This window comes from Brachyistius frenatus, unplaced genomic scaffold (assembly GCF_029030835.1).
Source record: "Brachyistius frenatus isolate BFR_SWC_R1_liver_20210118 unplaced genomic scaffold, ASM2903083v1 Contig_479, whole genome shotgun sequence".
Classification (NCBI taxonomy): Eukaryota; Metazoa; Chordata; class Actinopteri; family Embiotocidae; genus Brachyistius; species Brachyistius frenatus.
Window position 1 is genome coordinate 33,664 of NW_027211078.1, and position 12,290 is coordinate 45,953.

A 12,290-nucleotide genomic window follows, 5' to 3' on the forward strand; every position below is an offset into this window, starting at 1 on the left:
GTCGAAGGTCGTATCAGGTCATCTTGAAACCAAAAGGTCACACTTCTTAACACTGTAAGTTAGACATGACTGATGGAAACAGATGACTCTGAATTTCAAAACTTGTATAAATGAATTGATCAGATTATACATTTCATTTAAAAGCAAGTTGTTTTGTCCCACTGATAATTATTTTAAGAATCTTAAGTGATGTAGAGTTCATGTTATATTGAGGTTATATTTCCATCGATCAATGGTTGAAGGATTCAAACCTCCAAAAGGACCAGAATTCAATATTTTAGACAAAATATAAAACCGTTTGGCTAAAAACAGACTTTATCAGTAAAAGAAAATACTGTGACATCGTTTTGAAATGTTAAGAATAATCAATATTTTATTTATTTATATCTTTTTTTTGACTGGCAGGCCCGGGCTTCCGTAGCCTCCTGAGATATTGTGAGTTTCGGTCCAGTTTCCGTCCTCGGTGCTGCTGAAGTCCAGAACCGTTCAAACAAAGACACTCATCTTACAAACTACAGAAACATGAAACTCTGGGACAGCGAACACTAGAGACCAGAAGTATGTGGCCGCTTCTTCAGGCTGAAATCATCTCACTCCCTGTATCCAGCTGTACTTCCTGTATCCAGCTGTACTTCCTGTATCCAGCTGTACTTCCTGCCTGTCATCAATAAGAGCTTCTTTGTTTTATCTGATGATGAGGGAGAAGGTTTGAAGTTCATAAAACGTTCTGCTCTTGACCTGATGAAACAACAAACGAGGGAAACGGAGTCTGACGTTGAACAGAAACTACCAACAGGGAGCAGAAGTTCAGCTTCAGGAGAAACGAACGAAGGCCGCAACACCGACGACGCTGCGATCTTTAAAGGAGCAGTCGTGTTTTCAAACCGTCACTTTCAGATCTTAATAATGAGCAACCTGAGGAATTTAACATCTATGCAGCCTCACTGCACGGCCAAAAGTATGTGGACAGCAGGACTTGCAGTCACGTTGTGCTGCCCCGCTTGTTGTCGACGCTTTAATATCAGATCCAGCTTCTGCAAACAGACGAGTAACTTCAGAGACCGAAAACTCAGAGAGGAACGGATGAAACAGTCGATCTAATTTTAGAATCTATTTATAAACCTACGACTAATTCACCTTTTTTTTGGGAAACCAGCCCACACCATGAAAACGGACCCCTTTTACTGCGGACGAAGAACCCGTTGAAGGACCCGGGTCTACACTGAGTTCCAGGAGGTACTTCTATCCAACAGTTCCTGCTCAGAGGGGAACTCAGAAGGTTCAAGACATTTCGCGGTACGACTCGGCCCGTGACTCCAGAGTTTTTCCAGCATTTTGCATCCGTGACCTTTTTAAAAACCAGCAGCTGCCAACAGGTCAATTTGTTTATTCTTTGTTGGAACCTGACAGACGGACCAACGATGAAGTCCAAGACCTTTTTAAGCCTCTAAAGCCAAGAAAGACATCCTACAGGAACCTGATCCGCAACAAGACGGTCAACCTTCAAATATCCTCGAGGTCTGGATGTAGAAAACAGATGTTGCTCTTTGAGACGTCGGCTGTATAAACCGATCTTTGTGAGGCTTCAGAAACACAGCTACCGTGACGACTTTTAATTCCCCCAAAGTTTCCAGGAAATGTTTCCCTAAAGTGAACAGTTATGGTGAAACTTTATACAAACTGAACGACATCATCGAAAGAACAATCAACTGTAACGGAGGTAAAAGCTGTTTTATACCCACATTTCCACCAAAACAACACAAATTATTCAGCTGACGGGTCAAAAAGCAGCCGTTTTACTACAATCAACCTTCAGTCTTTAGATCTTTAAAATCCTCTCCATGTTTGACCAACAATCCAAAACCCAAAGATTTTATTTTCTATGAAGGAAAGCAGGCAATCAATCGTTAGTGATGTTTTTGGCTTTTCTGCTGGAAAAAAACGATCTACTGCGACCAGATTTCAGGGAAACTGCTGATGACATCAAAAATCCTTCCTGGTCCTTTAATGAGGGAACATACATTCAGAACTAAATTCTATTTTAGACAACAGAAATCAAACTGAAATGAAACGGATGGAAAACAAAAGGATTCATCTAGACTCTAAATCAAACTGGTCCTTAAACAGTCCGTCAGCACGAGTGTCTTTATGGTCACTTCTAGCTGCCTTCACGCCCGGCGATGAGTCACGGAGACTGTGGTTTACGGTCTTCTGAACATCCTGGACACACCAGTATTTTAAAAAGAAACTCCGTCCTCAGATTCCCATCACACGGCTCGGTCCGCTCCTACTCAAAGTTAAAATCGTAGTCAAAGTCCAGGGAGGTCATGTCAGAGGGGAGGCCCAGAGTTTCTGGGGTGATCTCTGGCATCGGAGGGTCCTCCTCGCTAGCTGACCCCCCCTCCGGCTGCGACCCAGAGCCGCGATCCGATGGTTCCAATCCCTTTGAGTCTGAAGCTGCGTGGTCATTGTCCCCTGAAACCGGCTCAGGTTCTGATTCGGACTGGCTCTGCTGCTGCTGCCGCCGGGTCTGGTATCTGGTTTGGGATCGGGTTTGTCGGGTAGGACGGGGAGCAGGAGTTCTCTTACCTCTAGTTTTGGGACCTGGTTTGAGTTCGGGTTCTGGAGCAGTATCAAGATGGGTCTCAGAATAGGACTGGGTTTCCTGGTCTGGTTGGGGTTCAGGTTGTGGAACTGTGTTGAGATAGGTTCCTGAATGGCACCGGGGGTCCCGGTCTGGTTGGGGTTCAGATTGTGTCTCTTTTTGGATTTGAGGAGCTGCTTTGGGCAGGGACTCGGTTTGAGGTGTTGGTTCCAGCTCAGCAGGCTCGGTTTCTGGGGTTGTTTGTGATTCAGGTTTAGGAATCGAGGACGGGTTTTGAGCTTCACTCGGAGCCTTAGACTGAGCTGGCAGAGCCGACTCTGGCTGGGGGGTTTGTGAAGCTGTTTTGGGCGGAGCCTCCACAGGTGTTGGAGCTGCAGTAGGCTGCATGGACCACACAGATGTAATTTGAATGTCTGATTGTGTCTGGGTTTGTGGACTTGGTGGGCAGTTGTTTGCGTCCGGTTGTGTATGAACTGTAGTTGGAGGTTGGGACTGGGTAAGAGGGTGAGGCTTTGGTTGTGGTTTTGGTACCAGTGGGGCAGGAAATGGACTTTTACTGGTGCTACTCCTGTCAGCGCTGGTGTCGGTGGCTGGTTTGGTGAAAGAGGAGGAGCCCGAGTGGCTGATGCTGCTATAAAAGATGCCGATTAAGTCCTGGGCTTTGGCTGCAGCCAGAGTGCTCTTAAGCTTTTCAGACTTCTGAGTTCCCTCGCCCTTGTTCATGAAAGGTGGCGGCTTGACGAACACCGTGCGAGTCTGCTCACTCTCTGGGACGCCGGGAGCTGCCACGTCAGATACTATCTTTATTATGGTTGGTTGTGTAGCTGTAGCCCCAGGTGGAGCAGGTGGTGCAATGTTAGCCTGAGACGGCAGAAGTTTGGCCTCTGCTGATGTTGGCTTAGACTGGACTGGGACAGGTTTAGAGACTGGTGGAGCAGGTTGAACCACAAATGGCGCAAGACCCGACGCTGGCGGTGGAGGTTTACTGTCAAATGGCGCAGGCCCCACCACTGGTGGTGGAGGTATGCCGTAAAATGATGCAGGCCCCACCACTGGTGGTGGAGGTATACTGTGAAATGGCGCAGGCCCCGACACCGGTGGAGGAGGTTTACCAAAGAATGGCGCAGGCACTGACACTGGTGGAAAAGGTTTACCCTCAGATAGTGCAGCTCCCGACACCAGGGGTGGAGGTTGAGCTCCAAAGGGCTGTGGTCTAGACTTCGCTGGCACATTCATCACTTCAAATGGCCTCGGTCCAGCATTCTGAGACTCAGGGAGTAGTGGATCTGCTGGAGGAGTCCCTTGTAAACTGGTGGTTTGGGTCCTAATGGAGAGAAAAGTATTCAGAGATGCCGGTTTACCTGTTACGGTTGCTGTCCTCAGTGCTGCAGCAGGTGCCGGGAGGTTGGGCCGGATTCGTCCCCGACCGGCGCCATTGGACACCCAGGGCGGCGGTATTTTCTTCTGGCCCGTCAGCTTCTCAGAAATCTCCTTCGCGGCGGCCATCGACTTTGCAAAAGAATCCTCCACCGAGACCAGCTGCTCCTTTGCAGCTGCTTCGTCCTCCTTGATGAATTCGGCAGCAACTTTCGCCGCCTCTTTTGCCAGAATGTTCTCCTTCTTCTTCCACGTGAACTTTCCGAATGAAGCGATTGCGGCCGCCGGTGCCGGTTTGCCGGCTTCCAGGCTCTGCTTGCGGAGCTTTGCCCTCATGGCTGGACTGGGTCCACAGAAGATTTTGGGCGGGTCGTAGGGTTTTGCCAGAGGTTCAGGTTTGCTGACCTCCCCTTTCGGTGCCGGTTTATCAGGCTCAGGCACCTTGAAAGCCTCGTTCTCGGCCTTCGGTTTCCCTTCGTCTCGCTCCCTGTTAAGTTTGGATCTGAAATCGGAATGTTTCCCGGATTTATATTTGCTGTCGTCGTCTCGTGAACCATATTTGGACCGCTCGTCGAATCGGTCATCTTCATCCCTGCGGTAACGGTACCGATATTCTTCATCTCTGCCGTATCGGTACCGGTCTCCCCTCTCCTCTTCCTCTCTGCTGTGGCGGTACTTGTCGTCCTTCTTGCTGTATTTATGCTTTTCATCCTCATCTTTCTTGCTGTAAGACAGCCTCTCCTCCTCCTGGCTCTTGGACGTTTTCAAATCCTCCTCTTTCCTGCTCGGCTTTGGCTTCTCCTCCTCCTCCTCCCTTTTAACTTTAGGTTTCTCCTCCTTCAGACCCGCGTCATCCTCCTCGTTCTTTTTCTCCTTGTCCTTTTTCTCCTTTTTGTGTTTGGACTTTTCCTCCTTGTCTTTGCCGCTTTTCTCGTTGTCGTCGTGTTTGCGTTTCTTGCCGCCGGTCTCCGAGGCCAGTCCGGCCTGCCGGTCCAGGTTCCTCCTCTGCTCGTACAGCGGATTCTCATACATTTGTTTCTGGGATCAAAATGGAGAGAAAATATATTAACAACTCTGACAAACAAACACTTTCAATCTCATAAGCAGCAAATGAAAAGAATCAGTGAGAGCATCCTGGACGTAGCGTCCCCGACCACCTCCAGCCTGCAGGTTCTCCACAGGTCCAGGACGGCGGACCGGCTGCTCGCTGGTGGAGCTGCTGCATACCTTGTATTTCTCGTTGTGAGCGTGCTTGGTGACGTGCTCTTCGGCACAGATGGCGTCTCCATAAAACTCTCTACACAGCAGGCAGAAGAATCCTCTGACGGGGAGCAGGAACTCCGAACCTGCAGAAAAACACACGGACGCCACATTTCAAACACCTCAGGAGGCGGAAAAATAAACTGCCAATCATGTTTACCTGCTGGAGGTCTCCGTGTGCAGAGCCTGTCAGGACAGGAGACGGTTAGAGGAAACGTCTGACCACAATTATGTGTACAATATAGATGTGAAGAGTTGAGGTCATTTCAGAGCAGTAGCTGCTGGAAAAGTGTTGGAACTGCTCAGCAACAACTGAAGAGGGACCAACACACCTGCCCTGACAGGTTCAAGCACTTTTCCGAGCGTTACTGCAGGACGTTACATTTACAGCCTTCAGCGGAGGGGAGCATGAAAAACAAATGACTGGACGTCAGAGGTGAGGACGGGAGTCTCTTCTGCGGCTCGATGCAAGTCTTTGTGTTAGCACTGTTTTCACTAAGAGACAGAGAGACTGTAGTAGAGATCCACACTGAGCTCCACCTGGAAGCAGAAGACCCTCACAACATTCAGAGGCTCAGAGACCACTTCATCCAACACAAGCAGCGTTATGAATCGGGACGTTGTGAAGGTGCACCGGGAGTACCTTTGGCTGGTTTCGTCAGCTTCTCCTCTGACGGGAGGTTCTTGGAGATCTTGGTGGGGGTGGAAGCCCACGGCCGGTCGTACGGGTCCAGAGTCTGTGCAGAGGAAACGAGGATGAGGCGTAAAAGAGCAAATACAGAGCGAGCGGTCCAGGTGTGAAAATCAAACTTCTTTAACAGGTGGATCTTAAAGACATCTTTTAAAACTGAAACAAGAAAACAGGAACAAACCTTTCTGTGCGTTTTGCTGTGCAAGTGTGTGAAAAAATCAAACATGGAACCAGAGGTGACGTTACAGTTTTTGCACCAGTGGTTTCCAGCGTCATAGTATTCAAACGGCTCAGGGGGCGGAGTCAGAGCCGGAGGTGGTGCTGGGGCAGCGACGGGCGGCTTGTCCGGGGTCGCTCTTGACAGCGGCGGAGCCACCGAGGTCTGCTTCAAAACAACGATGGAGGGGAGTCAACATGGCGGGCAGACGGCGGCGCAGTCAGAAACATGGAACGAGTTTCTTCTCTGAACTCGGCGACACAAAATGTGAACTTGAAAAAGTTTCTTACCTTCATCGGGCTCCAGCATCGAAGACGTCGTCATGTCCGGCCGTCGCGTTTAAACCGACGCCAACGTCTAATTCGCTTTAAAGTTTAAACCGGATTTATGTTGCGGACGTCACGCAGACAAACGTACGGTTCGAGCACACGCCTGCGACGACACCGGGTTATCTACGCGCTCTCGGAGCCGCAGCGCCCCCTGCTGTGTGGAGGCCTGCGATTACAGTCCGTTTCCATGGAAACAAGTTCCATCCATTAAACTCAAATCTAACAAAATTATCAGCAAATGATGTTCTGATATCAATAAAAGTATCTTAGAAGGACAGTTTTTACTCAGCACGTACATCTTTGTACACGTAAATAAATCATGGAAATAATGTTTACACATTTAGTGTCATCTTCACAATAAGCCTTGAACACTGGTTCTGCCTGGTTGTCTGATGTTTACATGAGCCGTTCTTCAGCATTAAATCAGCTACTGCAACATCGCTGCGTTAAATTAACTTAAAACTCTTTTTACAAAAGCTGCTCATAAACTTCCTGCCATTATTACTGAAGCTGTAATAAACATGAATCTCCTGAGATATCTATCAATACATCAATCAATACGTCTATCTATTAATACTACCAGGACAAGATCAGAGCATCTTGTCGATAAAACGTTCATGTTCGTGATGAAGTTCACGAAACAGGACAATTTAAATTCTTCTTTTATAAAATCACCTTTAGATTTGTCTTCAATAAAAATATTTCACATTAAAAGTCTTTCAGTGACACAAAGGACTGACGGACTTTTAATGTGAAATGTGAGTAAACAGTGACTGAAAGAAAACAAACAAGGAGAACCGACGACTTTAAAACGAGACGATTTAGACCGAGGCGGAAAAAACACCAGTTCAAAAAGAAACTAACAAAATGTGCCAAAATAAAGTTCAGATTAAAGTGGCGGTTTAAGACCAGAAAGTCTTTGCACATTAAAAACCTCATTACAGGTGCATAAACGAAGACGTTACAGTTTATCTTTCAGTGACATCATCTAACTGATTAAAGATCTTTAAGTTCCTGACGTTCAGCACGTATCGTTAATAAAAAGGTTTATGAAACACGTCTGATGGGTTCAGGAACCTGAAGAAGCCCTAGCTATGGTTCCTAGCAGGACCTTCCTGCGTTACCTCCTCTCCAGGTGTTTGTACCTGTATCGTGGAGCTGCTGGCGCTCGGCCGGCCGTCAGGGCTTCTCTCCACCTCCCGTTTCTTCTTCTGCGGCGGCATCTCCTCCTCCTGGACCGCGGCCGGTTTGCTGGACCTGCGCGGCCGGTCTGAAGGACTCAGGCCCAGGATGAGCGCCACCTTGTCGATCTCGCTGCGTTTCTTCTCGGCGGCCTCGTGCTCCTTGCGGAGGTTGGAGATCTGAGTCATGACGTCCTCCTGCAGGTGGCTGATCTCCTGCAGCAGAGGGTCTTTGTGGCCGTCCTTCTCCCGCCGCTTCCTCCTCAGCAGCTCGCCTGAATGCCAGAAAACAGACGGACTTAACCGTTAGACATCCAAACCTCGGGTCCTTCCCGACCCAGGGCCTGACGGGTGTTGTAGTTCACACCGTTGTAGTTCACTATCTGACCTGATGGGGGCGGTGTTGACTCACCCTGCTGCTTCCTGAGTCTCTCCAGCTCCTTCATCAGGTACTCCTTCTTCTTCATCCTCACCTCTCGGTCCTGCTTCAGTTTCTCTCTCTCCTCCAGTACCTGAAACAGAACCAGAGACGATCAGCTGTGTTCGTCCAATCAGCTTCCACCGAGTCTGGTTACCAGCATCATCACTGGTTAACTGAACCGGTTAACTTGGTTACTTAGAGACATCAGGACTCTGAGGCACCTTTTGTTTCTGGCTCTCGTTGTTCTGCTCCTCAGAAAGTCTCCGGTCGTGTCCGCTGACCTTTGACCCCTTCTCCCCGTCCAGAGCAGAGGTCTTCGCCGAACCTGAGGACGCAACGTTTTATTAAACGGCATGAAAACATTCGACACACTCGAACACTCGTCCGGTCGACTCTTTGACCTTTGACCTGCAAGTTGTTCTTTGATTGTCTCACAGCTGCTTTCATTTGTTTGAAATTACATTTTACTTCCTGTCGTTCAATTGATTATTGAAATTGTTTCCATGGGAACGGGTGAAATGTGAGTAAAGACATCAACTGACAGGAAACTACAAGCAAAGCTTCAAGATGAGGCTGACCTTTGACCCCCAGCTCAGGGGCCGCCTTGTTGTAGGGCTGCTTGTAGGGCAGAGTGGGCAGGAACTCGTCGGCGGCGTGGGGGGGCAGGCTCATGTTGGGGGGCGGGTGCATGGGGGGCCACTGCTGATGCATGTAGGGCAGGTAGTTCCCGAACTGGCCGAAGCCCGGCGGGGGGAAGTTTGGTGGCATCATGCTGTGCACCTGCGGTGGGGGGTAGGTGGGGATGGGCATCCCTGAATGAGGGGGCGGGGCACTCAGGTTGGGCGGGGCTTGAGGTGGCTCCGCCCCATCGCTCGGCTCGCCCTTCATCTCTTTGACGTCTCGGTCTTTGTGGGGTTTGGGCCCCGCGGAGCTCTTCCTGCAGTCGTCCTCGTCCTCGCTGCTCCAGCCCTCCCGCCCCCGCCCCCGCCCGCTCCTGCTCCTGCTGCTGCTGCTGCCGCTGGAGCTGCCGCTGTGGCTCCGCCCCCTGCAGCCCCGGCGACTGCCGTCGGAGCTGCCGTCGGAGTACCGTCTGCAGCGCGTGGGCGTCTTCGGTGGCGGTTTGTTCCCGTGGAGACGCTCTTTGGTCCTTGCGGCCATTTTACTGATCTCGGTGACGCCCAGGTCCAGACCGATGGTCTTCAGCAGGTCCTGGATCTTCTCGTACTCCTCCAGCGCCTGACGCTCGCTCTCCTCCAGAGGCTCCGTCCCCGGCGGGCAGGCCGGGTTCGGCACCTGGACCTTGATGTTCTGGTCCTGGCTGATGGTGGGCTGGCTCGCGTACCTCAGGTCCACCTCTCCCACGGCGGGTGGGGCTTGGAGGTGGGGCGAGACCACGGGAGGACGGCCGTACATCTGGCCGATGACGGCGCTCTGCGGCGGGTAGTCGGCGTACAGCGCCTCCTCCGTCACGTCAGCGTACAGATCCAGGTTGTGGTGTCGGACCGGCTCCGGCGCCGGCGGAGGTCTGGGCTCCTCCGGGTCTCCGTACAGGAACTTCTCCTCGTCGTCGATGTCGTCCGCCACCCTCTCCTGAGCCCCCCCCAGCAGGTTGAGGATCTCCTTGATCTCGGCGTCCAGGCCGGCGCGGCGAGCCATCTGCGGGTCGGACCGCAGCTCCGCCAGCATGGAGGCCACGAGGCGAGGCTCGGTTCCTCTCACGGCCTGCAGCAGCTGCTCGGCCACCCGAGACATGTGGGCCGCCTCCAGACCGCGAGGAGAGTCCGAGCTCTGAAACAGAAACACGGCAGAGTGACGTCATCGACAGCTAGATCGGAACCGGGACTCGGCCGGCGTACCGGCGCCGGTACCGAAGTGACCCGGTGAACACAGAGGACAGGAAGACGAGCCGGTCTTACCCTGACGGACGGAGAGTCCTCGGAGTTGTTGCGTTTCTTCAGGATGGATTTGGTCGGCAGACTCAGCAGCTCCTCCATCTCCTTCCGCCGCCGCGCCGTCTCCAGCTCCTTCAGCCCTTTGCTGTCTTTTCCGTCTCCGCTGCGACTGCTCGAGCTCGAGCTGCTGCTGCTCGCACTGCGACTGTGACTCCTCTGCCGGCTCTTACTACGACCGTAGCTCCGCCCACAGCTCCTCCCTCTGGATCTGGATCTGGACCTGCTGCGGGGCCGGCTCTTGCTCCGCCCCCTGCTCTTGGCCCGGCTGCGGTCCGGACTGGGGCTCTGACTGCGGTGCCGGCTCTTGCTCCGCCCCCTGCTCTTGGCCCGGCTGCGGTCCGGACTACGGCTCTGACTGCGGTGCCGGCTCTTGCTCCGCCCCCTGCTCTTGGCCCGGCTGCGGTCCGGACTGCGGTCTCGACTGCGGCTGCGAGGTCGGCTGCGGTCGCCGTCGGGACGAGGAGGGTAGTCTCTGTGGGGAAACGTGAGGTCAGCGGGACTCGGACAGTCGGAGCGAACTGAACAGGACGTTCCGTTAAACATGCCACGGCCAATCAAAACCGAGGAAAACTCTTGAGTACCTGTCATGATGGCGGGGTCCGGTCAGCTCGTTGCCAACAGTGATGACCAGGTTGTGGTCGAGGGGAGGCGGTCCCCGCGGTGACAGAGACCTCTATAAGAGACACCATCACAGATCAATAACATTCACATGTGACCAGGCAGGAACGTTAAGGTGAGCGGGTGACGTCATGAGGTCGACGAGAATTCAAAGAGATTTAAAAGGGACGCCGGCGGTCCCCCATCAGCACCGTTCAGGTGGATCAATCAGCTGATCGGTCATCATGATATGAAGGTTCAGTCCGTTTAGTTATAAACTGGAATCAAAACACAGAATTTTGTATATAAACACAAACGTTGTGTTTCAGAAAAGCTTCATTAAAACGTTAAAACTTAACGGAACTCCATCCATAAATCGTCCACTTTAATAATGCTTTTAAATTCGGCTCAAAAACTAAAGCGACCTGAACCGTCGCCAGCACCCATCACCGGCCGGCAGGCTGTTCTTTAAATCGGCACGTTGGACAGTGAAATAAACCACATTTGAAAAGCCAAACAGCAGCTTTAAGAAGAGCTCGGCTAGCACTGCTAGCACTGCTAGCACCGTGTTTTGACTCCAGAGCCCGCGGTGAGATGTCGGATTGGTCAGCTGTAAAAGGTAAAGCTTTGCAGGTGAGTTACCGGAAGTTCACTTAGGTTGGTCAGAAACGTTTCAGAATAAACAATAATGACCTCACAGAGCTAACGAGCTAGTCCACTGTAAAGTGGCAGGTTTTTGAATGGGGTTTGGTGTACAAGTACTATTAAACAAACGGTGTCTATCGGGGCTAACTGGACGTTTAACCTCAACCAGAGATCGTTCCCGCCGGACACCAACATGAACGAACTCCGGTGTGTCCGGGAAAACATCCAGCTGTAGGTGTTCCGGTCGGTGTGGGTCCGGGCTGCTCACCTCTATCGACGGACCCCCGGTCCGGTACTCCCCGCCTCGGTGGCCTCCTGACCCGGGGGAAGGGTACCTCCTGCGCGGCGGGGAGCGGCGATAGGAGTCCGGCGGTCCGTGTTCGTGGTAGCCCGTGTGGTACGGGGGCCGGGGCCGGGTCCTGTCGTCCCTGAAGCCCGGTGCGGGGTAAGGCCTCTGCGGTGGCGGACCCCGGCCTTCGAAAGGCGGCGGGTAGCCTCTCGGCGGAGGCCGATCTCGGTACATTTCCCCCCGCAGAGGTTTTGCAGCGGCGGGTATTTCCGGTGAGTGTTCGCTGCAGAAAGGAACACCACGTCTGTCTCTGTTCGGAGATATCGATCAGATATTTGTTTAGAAGTTGTTTCGCTGAACGGCTACACGCTCACAAACCGCCGTCTTCTTCTTTGGTTGTTAAAGCGGCTGACAGACAGCTCTCGGGTGCGGCACCGCCCCCTGCTGGATGGAGAGGACCGCAACAGCTGCTGCACTCCCAACAACAAATCCTCCTGATTCCTGACGTTCATCTCCACCTGCTGTCATGTCATGTCATGACGTCATGTGACGTGTCTCACGTCACTCTGTTTCCGGAAATGTTTCCCTCGTGTTGTCTCTCTTATTAACGACACTGAGCGACATTTTCAACCGTTTTTCGTACAAAGTGAAGCAGGATGACGTCACACTGCTTTTTACTTTTTCTGTCAGGTTTTAAAGTGATAAGTAAATAATTTATTCATCAAT

General features: G+C 51.8%; 1 protein-coding gene across 4 annotated transcripts; it reads right to left on the reverse strand.

Moving 5' to 3' along the window:
* Positions 1–345: 345 nt before the first annotated feature.
* On the reverse strand, positions 346–11,975 carry znf318 (zinc finger protein 318). 4 transcript variants are annotated; one of them, XM_069687652.1, is made up of 11 exons: positions 11,544–11,975; positions 10,615–10,706; positions 9,998–10,505; positions 8,660–9,869; positions 8,303–8,406; positions 8,073–8,172; positions 7,625–7,935; positions 6,115–6,315; positions 5,886–5,979; positions 5,210–5,328; positions 346–5,020 (listed from the first exon to the last, which is right to left on the reverse strand). In XM_069687652.1, exons 1-11 carry the CDS (start codon positions 11,796–11,798, stop codon positions 2,288–2,290), a joined length of 5,727 nt encoding a protein of 1,908 aa, XP_069543753.1. In that variant the 5' UTR covers positions 11,799–11,975; the 3' UTR covers positions 346–2,287. The 4 variants fall into 4 exon arrangements, with proteins under 4 accessions (XP_069543753.1, XP_069543751.1, XP_069543750.1 ...); XM_069687650.1 differs by having other exon boundaries at positions 6,115–6,318; XM_069687649.1 differs by having other exon boundaries at positions 5,886–6,315.
* Between the last annotated feature and the right edge of the window lie 315 nt (positions 11,976–12,290).

Bases quoted from the DNA above. Each gene is read 5' to 3' on its own strand.
- znf318 (XM_069687648.1), bottom strand. From the start codon at position 11,798: ATGTACCGAGATCGGCCTCCGCCGAGAGGCTACCCGCCGCCTTTCGAA. The intron at 10,707-11,543 runs GTGAGCAGCCCG...TGTCTCTTATAG, and splicing joins CCGGGGGTCCGTCGATAGAG to AGGTCTCTGTCACCGCGGGG. The intron at 5,021-5,209 runs GTATGCAGCAGC...TTTTGATCCCAG, and splicing joins CTCACAACGAGAAATACAAG to AAACAAATGTATGAGAATCC.